This window comes from Siphateles boraxobius, unplaced genomic scaffold, assembly GCF_051911475.1.
Source record: "Siphateles boraxobius isolate OS27281-9 unplaced genomic scaffold, OSU_SipBor_1 24, whole genome shotgun sequence".
In the NCBI taxonomy this organism is placed as follows: Eukaryota; Metazoa; Chordata; class Actinopteri; order Cypriniformes; family Leuciscidae; genus Siphateles; species Siphateles boraxobius.
Window position 1 is genome coordinate 4,254,388 of NW_027508855.1, and position 23,706 is coordinate 4,278,093.

General features: G+C 37.6%; 2 protein-coding genes across 6 annotated transcripts in view; one reads left to right on the forward strand and one right to left on the reverse strand.

The window, feature by feature from the left end:
* Positions 1 to 1,501: 1,501 nt before the first annotated feature.
* trafd1 (TRAF-type zinc finger domain containing 1) lies at positions 1,502 to 9,180 on the reverse strand. Of its 2 annotated transcripts, none has more exons than XM_077240856.1 (11): positions 8,998 to 9,180; positions 8,433 to 8,470; positions 7,741 to 7,876; positions 6,805 to 6,858; positions 6,288 to 6,711; positions 4,206 to 4,570; positions 3,483 to 3,731; positions 2,295 to 2,424; positions 1,994 to 2,204; positions 1,821 to 1,881; positions 1,502 to 1,682 (listed from the first exon to the last, which is right to left on the reverse strand). In XM_077240856.1, the coding sequence occupies exons 1-11, from the start codon at positions 9,058 to 9,060 to the stop codon at positions 1,644 to 1,646; spliced, it is 1,770 nt and encodes a 589-aa protein (XP_077096971.1). In that variant the 5' UTR covers positions 9,061 to 9,180; the 3' UTR covers positions 1,502 to 1,643. The 2 variants fall into 2 exon arrangements, with proteins under 2 accessions (XP_077096971.1, XP_077096972.1); XM_077240857.1 differs by having other exon boundaries at positions 8,645 to 9,101.
* A 568-nt stretch (positions 9,181 to 9,748) lies between these two features.
* Positions 9,749 to 23,706, forward strand: part of traf2a (Tnf receptor-associated factor 2a) — a 47,643-nt gene continuing 33,685 nt past the window's right edge. For 2 of the 4 annotated variants that reach the window (XM_077240859.1, XM_077240861.1), the window contains exons 1-10: positions 9,749 to 9,926; positions 10,166 to 10,416; positions 10,728 to 10,806; positions 11,521 to 11,619; positions 13,511 to 13,672; positions 16,380 to 16,454; positions 16,614 to 16,688; positions 16,768 to 17,268; positions 17,349 to 17,526; positions 17,668 to 17,816. In XM_077240859.1, coding sequence (XP_077096974.1) covers positions 10,229 to 10,416; positions 10,728 to 10,806; positions 11,521 to 11,619; positions 13,511 to 13,672; positions 16,380 to 16,454; positions 16,614 to 16,688; positions 16,768 to 17,268; positions 17,349 to 17,526; positions 17,668 to 17,816 — 1,506 coding nt within the window. In that variant the 5' untranslated portion in view covers positions 9,749 to 9,926; positions 10,166 to 10,228. Of the gene's footprint in view, positions 9,927 to 10,165; positions 10,417 to 10,727; positions 10,807 to 11,520; positions 11,620 to 13,510; positions 13,673 to 16,379; positions 16,455 to 16,613; positions 16,689 to 16,767; positions 17,269 to 17,348; positions 17,527 to 17,667; positions 17,817 to 19,664; positions 22,996 to 23,706 lie in introns of those variants that run through there. The other 2 variants (XM_077240858.1, XM_077240860.1) reach the window with 2 other exon arrangements.

The window sequence follows — 23,706 nt, forward strand, 5'->3', positions numbered from 1 at the left end:
GTAAATGAGTGTTAAACTAATGACATTATTCGTATTAGTAATCAACTTTATACATTCACATATCCTATACTATAAAATTGTGTGAAAACAAATTTCCCAAATCCCACCTGTCCGGGCTGCTGCAGTCTCTTTCCAAACTGGACTGAATTCTAAAGCCTACAGTTTGTCATTAAGTAGTACAATCAGAAAACCAACCTTTACTCTGTTCACCTTTTTTGTGTTTGTTGAAAATTTGGCAATTATTAACTACAAAGAGTAAACCGTAAAGTCAATAGACCGTTTATGAGTATTTAACCACATGAAGTAGACCATATGGCAGTGGTGTCGATGAAGCAACTGCTACTATTTTTAATTTGTAGTAAAAAAGGATGCAAACTTTAATGTGATGACATCAAACAAGACAATCACTTTCCATTCATCTAGCCAGTGTTGGGTGTAATGCATTACCAAGTAATAAATACTGTCATTTAATTACACTAACTTCTGATGTAAACATTGTAGAGACTATAGAAAAATTCTATAAAAAACAATAGTGGGCTTAACATCAAAATTTAACTTATAATGTTAAAATGTGTTTCCAATTTAAAAAGTAAATAGTAATAAGTAATGCAATGCTTTTTAGAGAGAGCAATTATTATGTGTGTAATTAGAAGCAAGTAATTCATTTTTTTTTTTAGAGTAACTTCCCCAACACAGTTCTTATATGTATCTTATGTCTTTAATAAGTGCTCACAACCCCTGTACGGTTTTCTTGTGCAAACAGCAGAGTTACAGAGTGCATATCAAAAACAAGTGATAAAGATTAGCCCATATTGATCTTCTGACTGTTGAAATGGCCAAATATCACTTTGTAGAAGACAAAAAGAACAACCAATGGGACAACCATCCCACCTTCAGTCGCAGCAAGATCTTTTTATTGAAAATATGTTACATGATCAAAGATAAACAATCATGATAACAACACAATCAACTATGCCACCATACAGACATTCTTAAAATAAAAGCTCTCAAATATCCACAAATTCAAAGTTTATGAATTGTTGTTGTTGTTGCTGCACTAGGAGATGCTTTTAAATGTACATTGTAATTATTTTACAATCAGGATCAAACAGTATAAACATACACACATTTTTATATTTATAGAATTATATATTCTATATAGAATATATATTATATTATATATCTATATATTCTATATCTATTATATAATTTCTATATTAATATAGAAATTAATATTAACTAGGATTAATAAACGCAGTATTGTCCGCTGTTCACAATTGCATTTACTAAAGTATAGCACATTACAGTAAAGTGTTATGCAAGTTTCTATATTTATACTATTAATTTGTGTGTAGTTTTAAATAAAATACAAAACATTTCTCTAATGTCTTTGAAACAAAGAAAATATAACTAAGCTTAAAACAAACATTTAAAATCACATTCAAACACCATAGGAAAAAATACAATAAAGAGATTTAAAAAAATAGTGCAATCAAAGAAATACATTTACAAGCAAAGAATTTATAAATTCACCTGGACATGTAAATGTTTTACAGACACAAACAAAATAGCCAATAAACAGTAATAACAGGCCACTGATTTAAGTCACAGAGACTAAGATGGGTTTATTTCATCCTCTTTTTCTACTCCTCTTCTTTTTCAACATTATGCTTTTTAGGCACCTGAAGATAAAAATGTAATTTATAAAAGGTCAAATAGTATTTATAGAATCAAATATCTAATAACATCATCTAATATGTCCTGCATGCAGGTATTTTCAAAAATAAAATTCACGTTCCTCTAACAATTTACATGCGTACCTTTGGTGTCTCCGTGTTTTTCTCACTCGTTCGACCTTCCAGTCTTCCTCTGTGTGGAGGTCTATCATGGGAAACATACAAGCATTTTAGTTTCAATGTTACACAAATTATCTTGCGATCATATGTGTGCATACAGTACATAGCAATTATTTCTGTAAAATTTTTAAGCATACCCCGAAGTGGTTGTAGAACGGGGCTTGAGGCTGTCGTTGAGATAAGTGTTTGCTTCCACAGTTTTGAGGCTTTGGTTCCTGCTCTTCACCTGCTGTTCAACATTTGTGTTCTTAGAGTAACTGTAAGCTGAGGGCGGCCATTGGTCCAAACCTGAGGAGCCTCTCTGTCGCCCCTGAGCCGTCTGTTGCAGGAGCTCCTCACCTGGCTCAGCTGCAGTAAGATATAAAGGGATGAATGAATACATACTGATTTCAAGCACGTTTAAACGAGTGGATTACAAAGTCTATATTGGTGGCTCACCTTGATGTCTCACCCTCCTCTGCCTCTCAGGAGATCTCCTCTCCTGGGCCTCTTTGACGGTCTGGGCTGGTCTTCGTGGAGAAACTCCTTCGACTGAATAAGCTGTCTGGGGGCGGACGTCACACTTGTCCTGTACGTATAATAAAATCGAACAGTATCAATAAAAGTCTCAACTAAATGGTGGGCTCCATTTCTGCAGTGCAAAAGAGCTGAAACATACTAGCAGAAACAAATCACGATTGATGAAATACTAACTGGATATAAACAATTGAAATTGTGTGTATTTACAAATGTATTCCAATTTACATTTACAAGCCAAATTTACTAATTTTTATAAAATACACATTTAAAGGGTTTTTGCTTTGCATGAGCTGTGAAGTTAGAACTGTGCTATGCAATATAAGAAGATTCCCATTAAAATAGAAATTTAATTAAATAATATGAAATTGTATTATTTTGTTTGTAGGCATCTATCATAACATTTATGAAACTGCTCTCTTTACAAATAATGTATGTTTTCTCTGACAGAATAACTTGAGTACTTTATGCAAATGTTCAATTTGGTGAAGACATTCATAATTAGAATGTTTAAATATGCAATGACTGACCTGAATTACAAGTATAAAACATGTTTCTTTCTAAAGTAAATCCCAGAATTTTAGAATGGTCAATAAAATTGTGATTTTGACAAAATATTATATACAAAATTTCACAGATTCTTTAAAAACCATCCTGTTTTTGTGTCTTTTTAAAATCGTTAAACTGTATGTGCATTGTGCAACAAAGATTTCCTACAATTATGCCATCTCGTAAAAGTGTTCTTCACTCGTTCCCCACTCGTATACGTACTTATTACAACGGCTTTTGAAACCTGGCTTTTGCAACGGAAGTGAATCAATCAAAACTAACTTTAGCTGGACAATAACTGTATTCTAGAGCGGCTGTAAAGCCAAAACAATCTGTTACTTTAATTTCCTATTATAACTATGAAGCTGCTTTGAAACAATCTATATTGCTAAAAGCACTATATAAATGAAGGTGACTTGACTTGACTACAAAGTCAAAATTTCTTCTTATTTTTTTTAAATCATTTATATTAATTACTTGTTGCTGTCCAGCTTCTTTATCTCTATTTTATTTGAAAGGCCTGTTATGTTCTGGGAAAAACAAACAAACAGGTTGTCATACCTGATGGTGAAAGAGCACATCCTCTTCCAAAGTAACGCCACAAAACTCACAAGGAATGAGCACATCGCCCTCAACTGGGCTGGAGGAGGAACTGTAGGAGAGCGGAGAAACGGAGAGGGGCAGGGTGGGCGGACTGGGCGTGCGGGGAGGAATGATATGACCAGACCCTTGAGTGATGATGTCTTCATATTGAAGAGAAGGAGCTTGTTTACTGAAGGAAGCAATAGCAGAGGCCGGGCTGCAGCCGGTCTAGAAGACAAAAACAGAATATTGACTTTGTGCTGGCCACTAAAGGCAAAAGTCTAAAACAAGCAACTCAAATAACACACCCCTCCTCTACGGCCTCAGAAAGAGGAGAAGAATCCGATCAGGGTTCGGCCTGTGGAAGAAGCTACAGGGCTGAAATTCGAGGAGGTTCCCATGGAAACTAAACACACCACATCGTGAAACAATAGAGACCCAACAAGAAGGAATCGAGTGGGAGATTCAACATCAGTGCTGACATTACAATAGCCTGCCATGGAAAACATGGCTTATGTTGTACTCTGTCAGCGTACACATGTAAAGGCACTCAAAAGAGGTGTCTCTAGAGAAGCTCCAAGTACCACTGTGGCTGATGCAACTTAACACTTGCCAGCTCTATCAAGACACAACAGGCCTGGCTTATATATCAAGCCAAGAGGGAGTCTAACATGATGGGATGATTGAGGCCTGATCACTTACCTGGTGTAAGATAAGGTCTTCCTCTGGAAAGAGCTCTTCACAGAACTCGCAAGGCAGCATGATGTTTGAGGAGGGGCTGTGGGCCGGGGCCAGGTTGGTTTTAGGGGGAGCTGCAGTGCAGTTGTTGTTAGTGCTGGAGGAGAGCTGGGAAGTGAGATTGCTATGGGCTGGTGTCCTTCCCAGGTTACGGTCCCACACATCAGTCCAAACGCCCTCCCGACGGGGGTCCTCCAAGTCACCTTCACTCTGCAGGCTGAGGGCCAGCATGTAGTCCAGACTGGAGGACTCGTAGTCTGGCAGTTGTCCCGGAGACCACAGCAGGCTGTTGTTGTTGTTCCCATGCAACTCTGCTTCCTGATCCAGGACTGAGGAAATGAGCAGAGTGGAAGGTTAGTTTTTCCCCAGCATCCTGTTGATACCCGATGAAAACTCCATTGTATTATAAACATGTTTAAAACCCTTTATGTTTATTGTAGAGTTGAGGGTTTAACTGATATTACAATTCTGCAATTTTGACTCATACAATAAGCCAGATATATTTGTTAGGGCCAATATACAAATTCCACACCATTACATTTCACATTTATGTAGAACACATTTACAAAAAAAATTATTACGTTTTTTAAGCATGCATTCCCTCAGAGTCCAACCCACGATCTTACCATCGCTAGCGCCATGCTCTACTGTTTAAGCTACAGGATTTTGTCTAAATTAATTATGAAATAAATACTAAAAATTGAAACCATTTTGAATTTGAAATTTAAAATTGAAATCATTTTGAATGCTACAAGTCAATTTAGGCATAACGACATAACGTACTGTATATAAAAAAAAACTTGGTTTTTTGCCAGTTAACAGTGTTATTAAATTAGTAGTGTTTTTAAAAATTAACTTTAAAGGGATAGTTCAGCCAAAAATCTAAATCCTTTCAGTAATTACTCACTCGCTCTCATGTTGGTCCAAACCCATAAGACTTTCGTTCATCTTTGGAACACAAATGAAGATCTTTTTGATAAAATCTAAGAGCTTTTACTTCCTCCATTGACAGCTACGCAACTACCGTACGCAACTTTGATGCTTTAAAAGGTTCATAAAGAGATTGTAAAACGAACCCATATGAATTGAGTCGCTTAGTCCAAATTTCCTGAAGAGACACAATCGTTTGATAAACAGATTGAATTTAGGCTTTTATTCACAAAATAAACATTCATCAGCTCACACATCATTTGGGGATAAACAGGAGCTCAAGCATGTTCGTTTGACGTGCGAGAACAAATTAGGTTCAATTTCGTGTTACGCAGCACGTTTGAGCTTCCGCAAGAACCAATGCGGTTTGCTCTCACGCGCCAAGCAGGTTTGGTTGAGCTTCTGTTTATGTACACTGATCAATGTTTGAATGTGAATAAAAGCCTAAATTAAATCTGTCCATCATATAAAGCAATCGAGTCAATGTGGAAGTTGCGTAGCTGTTTATGGAGAGTACAGAAAGCTCTCAGGTTTCACCAAAAAGTTCTTCTTTTGTGTTCTGAAAATGAATGAAAGTCTTACGGGTTTGAAACAACATGAGGTTGAGTAATTAATGACAGAATTTTCATTTTTGGGTGATATAACCCTTTAAGTGAACATTATGGATAACCACAAAGGTGATCTAGAGGCATCTTTACACCTCTGTTATGTCTGCTCTTGGCTCAAAATTCAGTATAAAGACGCAATGCTGCATTAAATACTAAATTTTTCCGTCTCTGATCCACCTCAGCCCCTAGAATAACAGAATAAAACAGTTAAAGTTGCGGTTTAAATGCATTTATGCCACCTCAGAGCAGAATTACACAGTTTGTGTAGAGAAACCTAATTGACACTTCATAAAGTCCTTTGCAGTGTGAATTTGGCATAAATGTTAAAATAAACAAATAAAGCATGCACAAATAAATATCCAATATTAACAGATTTGATCAATTAAAAATAGTCTATTATCTGCAGATAATAGTTATGGTACCGATATATCATCCACCACTAGTTTATTGTACTGTAAAAAAAAATTGTATATAAGGTCAGGACTAAAACAGCCAGACTGATACGTACAATAAGCAAATTCACTGCTCCTCATTTCTGTGTTTCTCCTGGTTCCTCCTCTAATTGTTCCTCTTGTGCTATTATGCAATCTGTCCTCCAAGGGTCGTGGTGGACCCCTGCGGTCTGCGGCCCCCGTGTTGTTATTATTGTGGCTCCTCTCCTGGGCCCTCAACAGGTTATGGATGGAGTGTGCTTCAAACCATGCTCCAGGAGACTGGGACCCTGCCCTACTGCTGTGCCTCTCCTGAGGGGGAGTCAGACTTCCGCACAGGGCTGGATGGATGTGTTGCTCTCTCAGCATAACGTTACACTTGCAGACAGGGCAGGGCTCGGTGCGTGTCCCACAGTACTCCTCATGCTCTTTAGCCTGATAGGAAGCCAGCTCCAGATCACAGAACTGGCACGGGACCAGTCGATGACTGCATTCTGATCTCTGAGAGGGGCAAGAAGTAGTCAGATCAACAGAAGTCATCAATGAAAACAGCAATATGCATGCAGCATAACTGTTTATCTTGCTCAACATTACCCGATGGGTCTCCAGGAACCTTTTCTCTATCTTTAATCCACATTTGCACTGTTCCTGTGAAAAGAGTTTTAGATTTAATAAATCTTATATGCAGCAGCCTGGGGAGAAGGAAAATTATTAATTCATGCAATATACATAATATGGGCTGTGTTTAATTTTATGTTATTTAAAACAAGGCTGTGAGGACAGACATACAGTCCATCCAATACTGCATAAAAATGAAATTGCAATCGTTTTTATTTTCTCTATTCTAGTAAAAAAGGCATTTTGAACAAAAATCTCATGTAAGTGACAGGATGCTGTGAAGGGATTATTGTCCCACTTTTGCACCAGTGAATGTCTTCAAAGAAGAGATTTCGTTGCGAGGGGGAGGTTTAAGTAACATTTTTGATTAAAGACCATGTGGGCACATACTTATTTTTATTGGTGTTTTAAATATTGATGTGCATCAATATATAGTTTATGAAAAACACTTCAATATTCTAAAAAAAAATAATATTGATCAAAATCAAAGTAAATTTTGATTTCATAGTGACTCTAGTTCACCCCAAAAACCAAAGCGTGTTTTAGTGGTTTTTTTTAAACAAACAATGGGAGTCAATGGTGTACATTGCTGTTTGGATCCCATTGACTTTCATTGTACGGACAACAAAACAGTTTTTTTTTTTTACTTTATAAAAGGAGGCGATACAGGTTTGGGTTGACATGAGGATGAGTAAACTAAAAAAAAAATTTAAATTATCAAATTTTTTCAACCCATGTGAGTTTTTTGTCGACTGGATTTTTTTGTGGAAAGTTACTCAACCCTGAACCCATTAAACAGACTACACTTACCATTCAGAGTCTTTTTTTAATTTATTATTCATGTCTACAGAACTCATAGCGATATTATCATCAAATACAGTCAATTAATCATACATCATGGCTGGATCATACCTCTGCGTGATCCATCTCTTTGTGCTGCACAAGCTCAGCATGCGGAAAAGGCTCCTGGCACACCTCGCAGAGAGCAATATTCCGCCGACAGTGAATCTCATGTGTTGTAAAGTTGGCTTCTGGAATGTCATGCTTGCTAAAGACAGAGCACATATCATGGTTAGTTGGATGGCACACTGTATAGGTTCAAAGGAGGGATCTATAAACACCATAATCGCCACTGTGTCAATTGTTTCTGTAAAAATCATAGCACGAGTTGCTTTATATGAAAGTGTGTCATCTTAATTCCTCAGTAGTCATAGTAAATTAATAATCAGGAAGAAAGGACACTAACTGCAGTACAGTCAGAATGGTTGTTGGGAGGGACTGGGAACACACCTACAGTAAGTGAAAGGAGAAAGCTGTCTAATAAAACGAAACTACAAAACAATATTCTCTATTCAAAGGGAAGGTTTACCCCAGAATAAAAACTGTCTTAATTTACTTCCAAACCTGTATGACTGTCTTTCTTCCGCACAACACAGAAGATAATGTTAGGCAGAATGACAGAAACAGAACCATTCGCCTTCATTTACGGGACAAAGATGAAATGAAAGTGAATGGTGACTGAGACTGTAATTCCGCCTAACATCCCCTTTTGTGCATGTGGGTAAGTAAATGACGGCAAATTTTCATTTGATTTATTGTCTTACCAATTACTGCAGAACTGGGTATTTTCCTCGGCCATGGTCTGTATGAAGGAACAGAAAGCTCATTTAGCGAGTACATGAAATTATGATTGTTTTACGCTACATCTTCGTTCAGTGTAAACATTGAACAGACTGTAAGGCGGTGTTATATTTCTCTATCCTTACCAACAGACGAGTAACTGCTAGAATTAGAAATGTATACTAAGATTACTTGCCTTATCTTTCGCTGAAGCGTATAACCTGCAGTTTGGGTATAGAAGCAAACTATTCGCTTGTACTTTTCCTCCTTGTTCTCGGTCAAAGAACGAGTAGGTTATGATGCATAGGAATTAACTTATTCAAGGATATGAAGACAGTCCACGGTGTTCTGTCCACACATTCAAATAGGCACAAATGGTGTTTGAAAACCGTCTAGTTTAATCTAACGTTAAATGTCTGGGCTGCCATCTCGAAGAGTGTCCATTGCTGATCAGCTATAACACTCACTATATTACTGTGTCATGAGACTCGAGTGTCGAGTCATTGGACTCTAAATCTTCACAGAAACAAGTAATACACTACTACTGGCCTGAGGTAGATATGTATCAACCACCGCAATTATCAGTTTAGCTTTCGTTTCTTGACACAGCATCAACAAGAGGCTGTATTGTATCCGTGAAAACAGCAACGCTTGTTGACAGACGGTGACGAAGATGTTATTATTACGATTTTCAAAATAAAAGACAAAAAAAAAAAAGCAATTAAACGATCAATAAGCAAATAACGATAAATAAACAACGAGGGAAAGCAGCTCTATTGAACATTATGATACATCTATGTTTGACGGTTTATTTGGTCTGTTCTATTTTTTTCTAAAAAGTGAAAAAGCAGAAATAACTGAAATCAGCAGAGTGTATTTTGGCTGAAATCAGCAACGTGTATTTTCTTACAATGCATTTTCTTTGGTGTTAATAAACCGTGTAGGCTATTATAGCGTTTAGTGGATTATTTCATTAAAACAGAAAGAATGCATCGTTAATAAAAGTCAATCATTTTTTTTATTATTTATTTTTATTTTGTTTTTAAATTATATATAATATAATATAATATAATAATATATATATATATATATATATATATATATATATATATATATATATATATATATATATATATATATATATATATATATATATATATATATATATATATATATATTGAATATGCATCATACGATGTAAAGAGGGTTCAAAGTGCTGCCCATACTTAGAATACTTTTATTCTGTCTTTTTAAGTACATTGAAGTTTCCAGCTTCACGTATTTACTCAGAGCCCCCTAGTGGACGCCACCATCCATGATCAGCTGGAGAGAGCACGACGCCTACCGTTACTCATAAATATAATATAAATAATAACAATAAATTATGATTATACTTATAAATGCAAACGGCAAGAACGCTGACTGCATTTGATACAATGTTTCAGGAGATTTTATAATGTTCATTGGACCATAATATGGTAGGAGGACATATGTGATTTTAAAACGTAACAAAATTTATTGTTGTTCAGAAAATAATTAACGTTAGAGATCCCAATAACATTAATCCACCGTGCAACTATAAAACTTTATTAAGACGACGTCTTATTTTGTAAAGACTTACATGTAAACCATGTGTGTATTTTGATGTTTTTAACACATATTAAGTTAATCTTTTATGTGATACAATGAAAAATCATGTGTTTACAACCCCTTTCAGTGAAATGTGTAGAAAGATCCGTGTCTCTTCTCCGGAGCCTGGTCACATGCGCGCTCGGGAATAATGGCTGCACAGGAACCCTCACCACCATCTTCATTAGAAGGCAACAAACCTGGCTTCCCCAAGAAAATTCTCGCCAACAAGCTGGAGGACAAACATCTGTGCAATATCTGTCTGAAAATCCTTAGGAGACCTTTTCAGGCGCAGTGCGGACACCGTTTCTGTTCATATTGTTTTACTAAAGCAGTGAGGTAAGCGTCATCATTCAGTCCAGATGGCCCACCTGACACGACACTACAAAAGATGAACACGACCTGTCAGCCCCCCCGGGCCATTTTTATGGTATATTTTACGAGTATACAAACAGTAAACGTTGCTTCATGTCGGGGAACATAAATAAATGCAGGTTGTCAGGTTGTGTTCGGTTTCGCTGGGCGAGCTGTAAACTACAATAGACAGACTGTTGCAGCTATTGTCAAAATCAACTCCTATGGTGTGCTTTTGTATTTATCAGCGATTTCTTTGCTCTTGTGTGTATGAAACATTTTATTTTTCATCGCAGCTCTGGACCACAGAAATGCAGTGCCTGCATAAAAGAAGACATATTTGAAGAACCAACATCAATTTTGAAACAGGGCTGTGTAAGTATTTGCTTTAATACTCTTAATTTTTCTATAATTTAATTCTTTCAAGGTATTATTGCTTTATACATAAGGGTGCTTATTACCCTTCCAAAAATAAACTATAAATTATAAAATTATAATAAAAATACCATAGTCATTGTAGTTTCCACCAAAATGCCACAGCTGCTAATTTATTGTAACTAATGTAAAACCACAATAAATCTTCATGTCATGTTGTATAATTCTGACTTCCTTGTGACCATGGTGGCTAATACAGAGTTGTTTGAAAATATGGGGAAAAATCCAGTTTCACTATATTTCAAAGTCTCTAGTTTTACTTCTATTTTATTAGTACATGACTATACTAGCACATATAGTACTATAGTAGTCAGATTATATGCATTGAAGACTAAAGGACGATGCCTGAAGAGTTTTAATAATAATCATAATTTTTGTAGAATAGATAAGTCCAAACCACACAGAAGAACAATATCATGATTTTTTTTTTCCAGCTGATGAATGATAAATGCATTGACAGCTCATCAGAAAGTTCTTAAGCTTTTAAAGAGGCAGACGGTTTAACTGCAGTGCAATAATATAGTTATTGTAATGGTTATTTTTATAGTCATTGTTCTTGGTGTGAACGGAACTTTACCCATTTTACACTGCTAGTAATGATATGGACACACGTTTAAAGGAGAACTCACTTTTAATATGTGCAATTTCTTTTAGGCTTTTCCTGATAATGCTGCCAAGAGAGAAGTTGAAGCTCTTGAAGCGGTTTGCATCAATGAGGAATGCTGCTGGACAGGCACCATCAAAGAGTATGAGGTACTGTGTGTTCCTTCACTGCTTTAAAAAACAGGTTAAACCTGCCTTGCCAAGCTGGTGCCTAGATGCTTGGCAAGCTGATCTCCCAGCCTGTCCAGCTGAAAGGTGCTCCACCAACAATCCTACTTTACCAGGCTGGCAAATGTTGAGAATCCTTAAAGATTTCTCTGATCCTAGGTAAAAATCTGAAGTCTTTGATCGCTAGTTTGACATTTTCGGCGACAGCCGAATAATGACCATCACGATCAAATTTGCCTCCAACTAAATTTAGTGTGGCAGTGTGCCATCTCTTATGACGACCGTCAAATCAAAAACAAATTGGTGCGCAGAACCTGATGACACAATTAGTGAGACAACAACAAATCACCACTTGCTCCATACACATCATCTAGGTTTTTTTTGTTTTTTTGTAGCCACCATTTCGATCCCACGTGTAAATGCAGCTCACGTCACTGAACGTGTCACAGATTGATGATGTAAATCTCCAGACGAGTCTTCTCGCATTTTTAACGCGTCTTGACTGCTGTACAGTCTGACATGAATGACAACTGAGTAGTGGTCGACCGATATGGGTTTTTTGATGGCCGATGCCGATATCTTAGAGAGCAGGGTGGCCGATGGCTGATATAAAGCTGATATATATATATATATATATATATATATATACACACACACACACACACTTTATATTTATATAAATCAATATTTAATAAATTAGATACATTTAATAAAAATTTAAAAATATTTAAAATAAACATGGTTAGGCCCTATACTTTAGATGGCAACTTCTTGAATCTGCAATCCTATTACAGTATTTTTCAAAAGAGTAATTGTTTAAAAATATATGAATATGTGAATAAAAAGGAAGAAAACACTGTAACAAGGCACTCAGTAATCTGGTAATTTCATAAACACTGATAATCATATTTTTTTTTACTTTGACTTATGACAAGGTAATGCTAATTTTACATACAGCACACAGTGAAAATGACATGAATATGACACAGTGGGCAACTGGATATAGCACAGCATATTTTAAAATGAAGGATTTAAAGTTTTTCGATCGCGTCTCCTGTGAAGCTGATCTTCTGTTCGCATTTACTCACTTCGCACGGACCATCACTCGCAGGAACACGTTTATGCAGGCTGCAAATGCACACTTCACAAGATATCACAGCAGCATTCGATTAAATCTGCAAGGTTTGTGAAATCAAATGTTTGTTAGATATTCACAGATTTGTTTAAATTATGTAGATGCGCATTTGCTGAATGTTGACGGTAAATGAGAAAGTATTTTAGCCTGATTGTTTGCCTTTTCGGTTACAAATAATATAAAAGCAAACGCATTACTTTTTCGCATAGCATTTACTTTCTTTGATTACCAGTTCTGTAGCCACCGGTTTTGTCTAACAATGTATTAGATATGACTGACAGAGAGACGGAGAGTGAGCGCTGTGTGATCAGATTCAGGCGCTGCCGTTCTCTTCTCAGGTGCTGGTATTCTCAGCGCCGCCCGTCAAAATAAAAGTCTGCAGCGCCGTCAAAATAAAAGTCCCGCTTCCAACACATCGGCCAATCAGAAAAACTTATCGGCCGATGCCGATATTTTGAAAAAAGCCAAATATCGACCGATATATCGGCCGTGGCGATATATCGATCGACCACTACAACTGAGATCCTACAGTGTGACATGGCTTATAGGGATCATGTTCGTACAGTCTGTCAAGCAACAGTCGTAAAGGAATATTATAAATCGTACAGTGTGTACCCGGCTTAAGACCAGCAAACCATTACAAGTTGTTGTTTTTTTTCAACAAGGTTGTGTTGCATTTTACATGCACTGAGTTGAAAAATGTATTGCACCATCTGAATGGCTCTTCATCTCTCAAAGGCAAACCATGAAGGAAAGTGTGACTTCAGGATCCTTCCCTGCCCATCATGCAAAGAGCTTCTGAGAGCCAATGAAGTTGAACGTCACAATGAGAGAGAATGCCCTGAAAGGACTCTTAATTGTAAATACTGCAAGGAGCCTTTTCATTTTAAAAACATTAAGGTAAGACTTTTTCCTATTTACTTTAAAAAAGTTTAACACCGAGCTATTTTTCTTAACCTGTTAATTGTCATATATATATATATATATATATATATATATATATATATATATATATATATATATATATATATATATATATATTTATTAGGGGTGTCCCCGACTAAGGATTTTCATAGTCGAATCAGAATCGTAAAGTCTTCCCTATAGTCGACTAATAGTCGAATCGTGTGTGTGGGGTTAGGGAGGGGGCGGGGCTTTAACTTTTTAAAGCCGCGATGTGCAGAGCATCACACAAAGATATAGAAAAAAATGTAGAAAAACATTTCGGATCAATACAACTAAGAAATAATATAAATAACTGCAGAAAGGCCAGACTGCAGACAGGATTTGCATTTCACATGCAAATCAAATTAAATCCAAGTGGTACTCGATGCAGAGCCAAATGGGAGGAGGTGAGCTCCAGCTCTTCCCCTCGCTGAAGCTCCAGCTTCACCTCACTGTATTTAGTGGGCGGGGCCGCGCAGGCGCAGTAAGCCGGGAAACATTTAAGCCTATCGTCTGGTTCCACTGACGCATGCGCACAGTTGAGGTTTGGAACAGCGGAAATACGTTACTGTTTGAAAAAGCGGCATATTTGATTATGCAGTGTATGTGTGCCTTGTGTAAATATCAGACATCCCAAGTCTCCCGCATATTGATAGCGGCTCCCTGATGCCCGCAAATTAGTTCAAATCTCCCAGAATCTAGAGCGAGCGAGTAAGAGCTCGAACATACTGTGTGCTTCAAACTGTGTAGCGCGTGCACGGCAGAGAGGGAGAGAACCCTTGCGCATGCGTACTAAAGTATAACCTGTGGGGGAGAAGCGTTTTAAACCTTATTTTGGGGCAAATAAATCAAACCTTTTCAGCGATTTTGTATCATATTTTACTGCTGTTAGATGGTGGCCGAGTAAAAGGACTTTGACTAGATCCAGCGAGGGTGAGCTAGAGCTCTAGCTTCTCCCATTGGACGCTGTAGCGAAACCCCGCCCACTAAATTTAGCGAGGTGGAGCTGGAGCTCCAGAAAGGGGGAGCTCGAGCTCTAGCTCCTCCCACTTGGCACTGCATCGAGCACCATCTCATTAAATCGGCTAAATTGCCTGTGCGAGCAGGCTCTAAGTACCTACACGGGGCAACATCTATTCACCGAAAAATAATCAACAATTAATTTACAGAATTAAATTAGAACAGAATATATACCTTTCTAAAAAAAATATCAAAAAAAATAAGTCTGAATCAAGTCACAAGATGCTGAACAAATGTGTGCAAAGTGCCTAAAGTGCAGGGGAACATATATATTTAAAACACAAGCCACAAATAGTTAAATTAGATTACCCTGAGTGATCAATAAAAATAAAATAAAGATATTATTAAAATATCGAAAGTATAGCCAGAATGGTCAACTTTGTCTTTTTAACTGCAGAAACAACAATAAACGCTGAACTCGAGTGACAGTTTATCTAAACATGTTCACAGCATCCAGAAATCAAATTAGAACAGGCTGAAATTTTTTTGAAATCACTTGTACCCTACCTGATCAAGAGAAAAAATCTAGTCTTTCTCTCTGTCTGTGTCTCTGTGTCCGTTTGAGGCTTTTCAAATTGTGTGCGCGGATAAAATTCATTATAAAACGCTTAACATGAAAAACGTTTAACGGCTTAATGTCCTAAGACAGTTATATTAAAAGATCAAATTCTATACACACCTTATTAATGAAGCATACTGTATAGCCTACAGAAAAGCAGATGAGCCCAGAATAATTTTAATTAAACGCTAATTTTCCTCCCATTGAAAACCGTTATATAAAGAAAACGCTTTACGTGACTTTCTATAGGAGGAACACGTTGCGTTCATATTCTGGGTTCATCTGCTTATCTGCACATTGTATGGTTTCTTAATGAGGTAGCCTACTATACATTAATTAAGCCATGTAAAAGTGCCCTAGCGTTTTAAAAGCTTTTTTCACGTTAAGCGTTTTAGAATGTCCAGAGGAAAACCAACTTGTTAACGTTGGCCTGCAGAAGTGCGATCATGGTTTTCCTGATGCTAAATCCTGTCTGGGAAAATATCCTTTCTGATGGTGTGCATCCACTCTTTAGATTTTCTTATCCCAGACATTTTTAAAGATTTAAATCCCTGCCGCCAAAACGGTCCTCTATCGGTCTCGTATCGAAAGTGAAACTTAATTCTGTTACGTGGTGTTTGGATTTATTCATGCACGTTAAAAATATTTATTTAAAGCTTCTTCCTTTGCACATTTGTATTTACAGCATTATCATAATAGGCTCCTATATTAACGTATTGACAGAAAACCAGTAGTTCTATGTGAAATCAGACTTTGAGCACCCTTATAACCTCTGCGAAGATTCGACTGTGAGATTGGTAGTCGAATCAGGCTCCTCCTATCGATGCATCGAATCTTCGACTGTTCAGGGTCGCCCCTAATATATATATATATATATATATATTACTAAAAGGTATGATGAGTAAAAAGGCAATAAAAAAGTGTGCCAACTGTCCTGATACCGTGACATTGACGGTTGAGAATATTTAATCAAGTATGAAAATAATCCAATATTCATTCATATGGCTTTCATTTAATCTTTTTACAAAAGAAGAGTTTTGGATATTGTTGTGACTATTAAAGAATAGCTATGTTTTTTTTTAGGCTCATGATGAGATATGCCCTAAGTACCCCATGATTTGTGAAGGTTGTGCCAAGAAAAAAATTCCAAGAGAGAAAGTAAGTAAATAGTATTTAGGCTGTTTACATACTGTTGTGTTTACCTTGTGTGTCGACTAGAAGAAAGGTTTTATCTAGTTTCTGTGGTCAAGTGATGTTTTTTAATACAGAGAGAACATTTTCATAAATACTGTTTTTGCTGTTATTTTCCCAATACAGTATGTGGACCACATTAAACTGTGCACCAAATTCAGAACACCTTGCAGATTTCATGTTGTAGGCTGTGATATGACGGTAGGTAAACCCCCTTTTCATGCATCCATCAGACATATTAATTTTGTTTCATGAATGTTTTTTTTTTTATTTCCTGTAGGTGGAAAAGGAGAAGATCCACGACCATGAGCAAGCCTGTTCTTATGAGCACTTAAACCTTCTACTGCACTTCATCATGGGCATCAAGGTGAACTTGGAGAGTCTGCAGCCTCAGAGTTTGGAGCTGGCGGGCCATAAGATCCACGAGCTGCATCAGTCTCTGCGGGAGCTGGAGCTGAAGATGGGCCAGCTGAGTGTAGCAGTGGCTCCCGTGCAGGGGGCCTGTGCACTGCTTCCTACACCGCCAGCTCCAACGCTGGGGACGTCTTTCACCCCCCTCCCTACTGCTGTCGGGGCAGCCTTGGAGCTTCAGATACACAGCGAGAAGACCAAAGTGGTGGAGCTCAGCCGCCGCTGTCAGGAGCTGGAGCTGAAGGTAAGCACCTTTGAGAACATCGTCTGTGTGCTCAACCGTGAGATGGAGCGCTCCGCTACCACCATGGAGGCCTATAACCGCCAACACCGGCTTGACCAGGACAAGATTGAGATACTCAACAACAAGGTAAAGTGTCTGATGTGAAATAGATTTTTTTTTTTTATAGCCGAAGATATTTTTACCTTCAATACTAGATTTTTGTGCAGGTGCGGCAGTTGGAGAGGACGGTAGGCCTTAGGGATCTCTCCATCGTGGAGATGGAGGCAAAGATGAGGGAGATGTCCGCTGCCACCTATGATGGCGTCTTTGTGTGGAAGATCTCCGACTTCTCGAAGAAGAGACAGGATGCTGTAGCTGGACGGGCGCCTGCTATGTTCTCACCTGGTAGTTTTATTTTGTAAATTTTTCTTCACGGTTTCATATTAATTATTCAGATTATTGTGAGTGATTTCCGCTCAAAGAGCTTTGATATGAACATCGTGACACATGGTGTCTCACTCCAAGCCTCCCCGTTGTGTTTTACAGCATTTTATACAAGCAAATATGGCTATAAGATGTGTTTGCGCATCTATCTGAATGGGGACGGGACGGGACGTGGTACTCACTTGTCTCTGTTCTTCGTGGTGATGAGGGGACACAGTGATGCCTTGCTCAAGTGGCCTTTCAATCAGAAGGTCAGCCTGATCAGCTTATAACATTGTGTGTCTGACCATTTTTCTTTGAGTCAATGAAGTGTCTAATGCTTATATCAAGGCATTAATTTAATAATACAGTAAAAACAGCAATTATATTTGAAGTCTATATTTTTATTTGAATATATTTTTAAATGTAATTTATTCCTATGATGGCAAAGCTCACTTTTCAGCAGCATTATTCCAGTCTTCAGTGTCACATGACTAGGGCTGCAACTAACGATTATTTTGATAATCGATTAATCGGACGATTATTTTTTCGATTAATCGGATAGAAATTAAATTAGATTTTTTTTTTTATTATAACTAAATAAAACCGTAAATCAGGGTATTTATGTGTAAAAGTGTACTTTAAAAAGTGCAAAAGCCACACATTGAGTTTTACTAATATCAATATTTGCATTGTTTTTAATGATAATTGCTGATGGCAAGTTGACAAACATGATTATTGTTAAAAAAATGATATCCAACATATTATGTTTTAACACAATTTTTGTTAAAACAAATTTACACAGACATGTTGTTCAGATGTGAATATCTGAACTAAAAACAAACTAAAAACATCTAAAATATATAATTCATTTAATTTTTATTTAAAATTAATTATATATAAGGAATATAAGGATAAAGAATATAATATATATTATATATATAATATATAAAAGAATAATATAAGGATAAATTGATTAAATAAATATAGAAAGACTGAAAACAATTGTGTGAATGTAGAGCCGCAGTAGATCGCGTTTGAAAAACAATTAAAACTTAGTAGACAAATGCTATAAAAAGAGAACGGAATGGAGGTAACGTTACCCAGCAAGCTAACAGGCTTGAGTAAAGGACAGGAGAAATTATGCATTAGTGCACAAGCATTCGCTGAAAACCACTGAGTACAGTGACTAAAAAACAATATTTTACTGCTGCTGTTATTAACTGCCTTTGTATTTAATGCTTCACTTTGTAAACACCGTTTTAATTTAACCTATTTCTGCGGTAGCGCTATTTTAATCCATCACTTACGTTGCGAGCGAACTGATTGCACAACCTGATGCTCGAGACAAAATACAGACATCCCGGAAGTCCCGGGAGTCTCCCGCATATTGATTGCGGCTCCCTGATGCCCGCGAATTAGTTCAAACTCCCGAAATCTAGAGCGCGCAAGCAAGAGCGCGCGTGCGAGACAGAAGAGACTGCTCCAAACCGTGTAGCGCGCGCGCTCGGCAGAGCGCCTGAGGTAGAGAGACCTTGCGTGTGTGTGCGTACCAGTAAACGCTCCCCGTGACGTAAGCAGACCAACTAATCGATAATGACATTCGTTGACAACGATTTTCATAATCGATTATAATCGATTTTATCGATTAGTTGTTGCAGCCCTACACATGACCCTTCTGAAATCATTCTATTAAAATCAATGAGCGATTGTGTATATTTGTGCTTTTCAGTTGATGGTTACCACCACATGACATTTTTAGTCATTAAATTTGTTTTATGCCATTTTCAAGATTTCTTTTCGTAGAAAAAAATGGTATAAACGTTTTTCAAAACCATGTGAAACCAACATGAATACAAGTAAATTTCTAAGAACTTGGCGCATGTGTACAAGACTAGATTAAGGCGGCATTTCCTTTTCTTTGTTGTGGACAGTATATCATTCACCCACATATAAGTGTGAACGTAGCCATTTTTCATCCCTTTGTTTTGTTTTTGTCGTTTTTTTTTCTTTTCTTCCTACTGTACTTCCACTGAATCATGAATGACTGGCTCCAGTTTTGCATCTATTCATATCTGTCTAAAGGCCTTTTTTGGTTTATCCAACACCTTGGTCCTTAGGTCACCCTCATGTTGCTGGATCAGAACAACAGGGAGCACATCATTGATGCCTTCCGCCCAGACATTTCCTCTTCCTCCTTCCAGAGGCCTGTGAGTGACATGAACATTGCCAGCGGCTGCCCTCTCTTCTGCCCTCTCTCCAAACTAGACTCCAAGAACTCCTACATCCGAGATGACACTATCTTCATCAAGGCCATTGTTGACCTCACAGGCCTTTAAGGTGTCTGATGTCACTGCTCCGCCATGCTCCTTTTTCCAGCCTGTAGTGGTTCCCGTGCAGTACTTTTTTCCTGAGGCATGTTCATTCAGTCTGCGCTCCTTGCCGTGCTCGGCTGAGCCCAAAGAGACTACGGTGCCCAGTGCAATACTGCGCTGGGTTGAATGATGCCACTCTGCATTATGTACCAAAATTGTTCCCAGAGTTTGTGCAGTTCTACTGTAAAATAGTTGCCCTTTGGGAACCTCTCACTCTCTCGTAGTGGGATCGCTGTCAGCTGTGATTGTAACGTAACTACTTGCCTGTGCCATAGATGTGGCACCTTGCCTTTTATAGAGATTGAGAAGACTTTCTCCGCAAGACAGACATCATTTAATTTCCAAGTGCTGAGCTTGTGTCGTGCTCCCTATTTGGGTGCTTTTTCCTTTCTTTAGTGTTTGAGCTACTTGTAAGTGAATGTTTCATGCGTAGACGGACATGGAGTCACACTAACGAATGTTGTCGATGCATTTATTTTGCGACTGCATAGTTAACTAGCTTCATACTCTTGAGTATACGCATCGACAGTCTTCTGACATTCCCTTTTAGCATTGTGTGCCTCAAATGTTTCTTGTTTTCATTGGTTCTTTGTAGTGGTGGACATTGCTTGAATTTCCTAAGTCCAAAGCGCAGAATTTGGGTTTTGATAACCTGCTTGTGAGTTGAGGAGTTTGTGTGTGTGTGTGAAGGTGTGACCTGACCCGACCTTCGTTTCCATTTTCGGTGTTCTTTGATGTATTAGTTTGCATGTTGGATCTGTGGAAGATACATTCAAGTTAGCAGCAGGCCAGGTTTACACCCTGAGCCTGAGAAGTGAAGGCAGTTTCATTGTAAAATCGCTGTTGAAGACAAAACCGCTAAATCACGCTGGTGTTATAATCATCCAGTTTTCCTTTGGACCTCAAATGCCTCATCAGCCGACATGGTTATACACAAATAAAAGTCGCAGCCTTTAGCCTAAAGGTAGTGCAAGTAGTACAGAAGATCTTATGTGCTTTATTGTGACGTGAAAAGGCTGATGTTTGTTAGCATTTTGGTGTTTTCCTGTGTTTTTGGGTGTTCTGTTGATATTGTGTTGCTTTGGGCAAACATTATGGATGCCATTAAAACTAAATGACTTGCTTCGGATCATGTAGATCGGCATAAACCAAGCAGGTGCTTGAGAACTCGTAGTCAGTGATTCCTGTCGTCTTTATCCTAAAAAGACTGTGGGGTTTGCATTCTGTAAATCTGCTAGAAAATGAGGAATGTGATTTGTAATGCCATTTTAAAATAGCCTTAGTCCTTAATAGACAGACAGGTTCAGTGCATTTTGTCCATGAGATTTGTTTCTTTTGATTGATTTGCAACCAGCGAAGGAATTACTAAACATATACAATGCATAACTCCTACATAAGGGCTTTTAGTATACAGTACGTCTTCCATGTGAGCTTTTAGGTCTGCTTTTTTAAGATGCCTTTATGCTAACAAAGCACCTGAACCCAGCCTATTTTCAAACCAGTTCCCACAGATATCGAAACCTCTCTGTGCATGAGATGTTTTGATAGAGAAGAGAAAAAAACATATTGTAAATTATTGGTTTACTTTGTAGACCAGCATTTTATTTGTATTGCTTTACCTTTTTATCTGTTGATTGAGATGCAGTATATGACAGTTATAAATGTGAGTGTGTTATATTGTTTAAGTATAAATAGATAAACTATACAGTGTACACAGTTTTACGACTGGTGTAGCTGTGGATATAACAAATATGAATCATAAATATATATATTATAGATTTATATAGATAATAAATGTACTATTTCCTGTTGGGATGGTTTAAAAATGTGTTTGGGCTCATTTTGGGCTTTGGTAAGTTCTCCTTCACTTTGGCAGCATCCTCTGAGGGACTGAGTTTTGAAAGATCTTCTGGTTTTTCCTCTCTCTCTCTCTCTCTCTCTCTCTCTCTCTCTCTCTCTCTTTCTCTCTTTCTCTCTTTCTTTCTTTCTTTCTTTCTTTCTTTCTTTCTCTCTCTCTCTCTCTCTCTCTCTCTCTCTCTCTCTCTCTCTCTCTCTCTCTCTCTCTCTCTCTCTCTCTCTCTCTCTCTCTCTCTCTCTCTCTCTCTCTCTCTCTCTCTCTCTCTCTCTCTCTCTCTCTCTCTCTCTCTCTCTCTCTCTCTCTCTCTCTCTCTCTCTCTCTCTCGTTCTCTTTCGAACCTGTCTACATGAATAAATCTCACCGCCGTAGATTTCCCAGCTTGCTTTTTGCCCCAATGAGATTTCAAAGTACTTGTGTGAATAGTTATGCAGGTGTGATGTGCCTCTGTAGCATAATTGCTTCTATACAAATGTTCTCTTTACAAAGCTTTAGTGAACATTGCATGTGGCCAGGGTGTTGAATTGTAAATCGTATTAATAATATTCTTTGCGATTTTTGCAAAACAAACTTATTATTTTGAGTAGCTGTCACATGATTTAATAGTATTAGTGCACACATTTTAGGTTGTGCAATTATACAAGTGTCCTTCCTGTTCTTGAGTGTGAAATCTACCGTTTGCATTCAGTCGATCTGGGCTCATATTCATACGCTGAAGTGGTGAATAGGAAATGCTTGACCTTACGTGGGTGAGAACCCCCTTTATCTGTAAGAAATAACATGTTAACTGACTCTGACTTTTTTTGGATAAGCATACACTACACTAGAAATGTGCTATTTTTTAAGTTTTTGCATACCGTTGAGATTAAAACTCACAGAAATACTAATTCATGGAATCCAGGACTAATTTTTTTTTCTTCAGCTGACTTAAGATTTGTATACTTTTTTATTTCCGAGGTTGCATTTCATAGAGGTTGCTTTAATTAATCAAACTTTCTATGTAACTTTGTATGCCTTTCTCATGGTGTCTCAGTGCCACTGATCTTCCTGATTCTGTTTTACAGAGCTAAAGATGTTACTGTGAAGGCACTGTGGGTTTCTTCCGCAAATTGTGGTAGTTGATGTGCCAAGGAAGGAACCTCTGTGTGATTCATTCTGTGTTTATGGTTTAATCCTCAGTGATATCTAAAATAAAGTCTTTTCTGCTCTCTTCTTTCTCCACTTTTGTATGGTCATAAGTTCTGTTTTATATCACACATGACCACATGGGGCTGCTAACACGCCATTATTCGTTATACACTACGACACAGGGTCATTTTTAGAAGACGAGTTGAGTTTAGCAGAGAATTATTTCCTGTTGACTATTGTGATTACTTGGTACATTGTAATGATGAGTGAATCAAAGGTACCTTTCCAAACATAATCTCTACATCATGTAAAAGCATTTCTCACACTATTCCAGGAAGTACGAGTTGGCTATGGGGGTGTAATAAGGGCTTCTCAGACTGATGGCTTTCACAGAGTCCAGTGAAGTGCTCTTGAGTTCAGGGTTTCCCTGTTGGACTGAGAGCTACAGTAAGAGGTGAAGAGGGTGATGTCTGAGCAATGGCACTTACAGCCAATCTCAGACATCCCACATCACTTGATGTTTAGATCACTTTTCATAGCCGAAAGTGGTTTGTTTTATCTTGTTAAAAAGTATTCAGCTGTAATTCCTTATGGTGATATAATCTTTAAAAAAAAATTGTTGTTCAGTAGCCTACAACTGAAGCATAATAGCTTAAAATGGATTAAATATGGGCTTTAAGAATTTTATGATACATTTGAAATCTGTCATTGTAAAGCTTCTGTCTTTGATAAATGGAACAGTTCACTGTATATTATTACTTTCATCCAACATGTCCAATGAAAGGAGATGGAAGATTGCCTAAG

What these genes read in the sequence shown, in the direction of transcription:
- trafd1 (XM_077240856.1), bottom strand. Translation starts at nt 9,060, where the DNA reads ATGCTGTGTCAAGAAACGAAAGCTAAACTGATAATTGCGGTGGTTGAT. An exon ending in AAGAGATGGATCACGCAGAG is followed by an intron (nt 6,859 to 7,740) that starts GTATGATCCAGC and finishes CTCTTTTCACAG; the next exon opens with GAACAGTGCAAATGTGGATT. An exon ending in CGTTCTACAACCACTTCGGG is followed by an intron (nt 1,882 to 1,993) that starts GTATGCTTAAAA and finishes TTCCCATGATAG; the next exon opens with ACCTCCACACAGAGGAAGAC.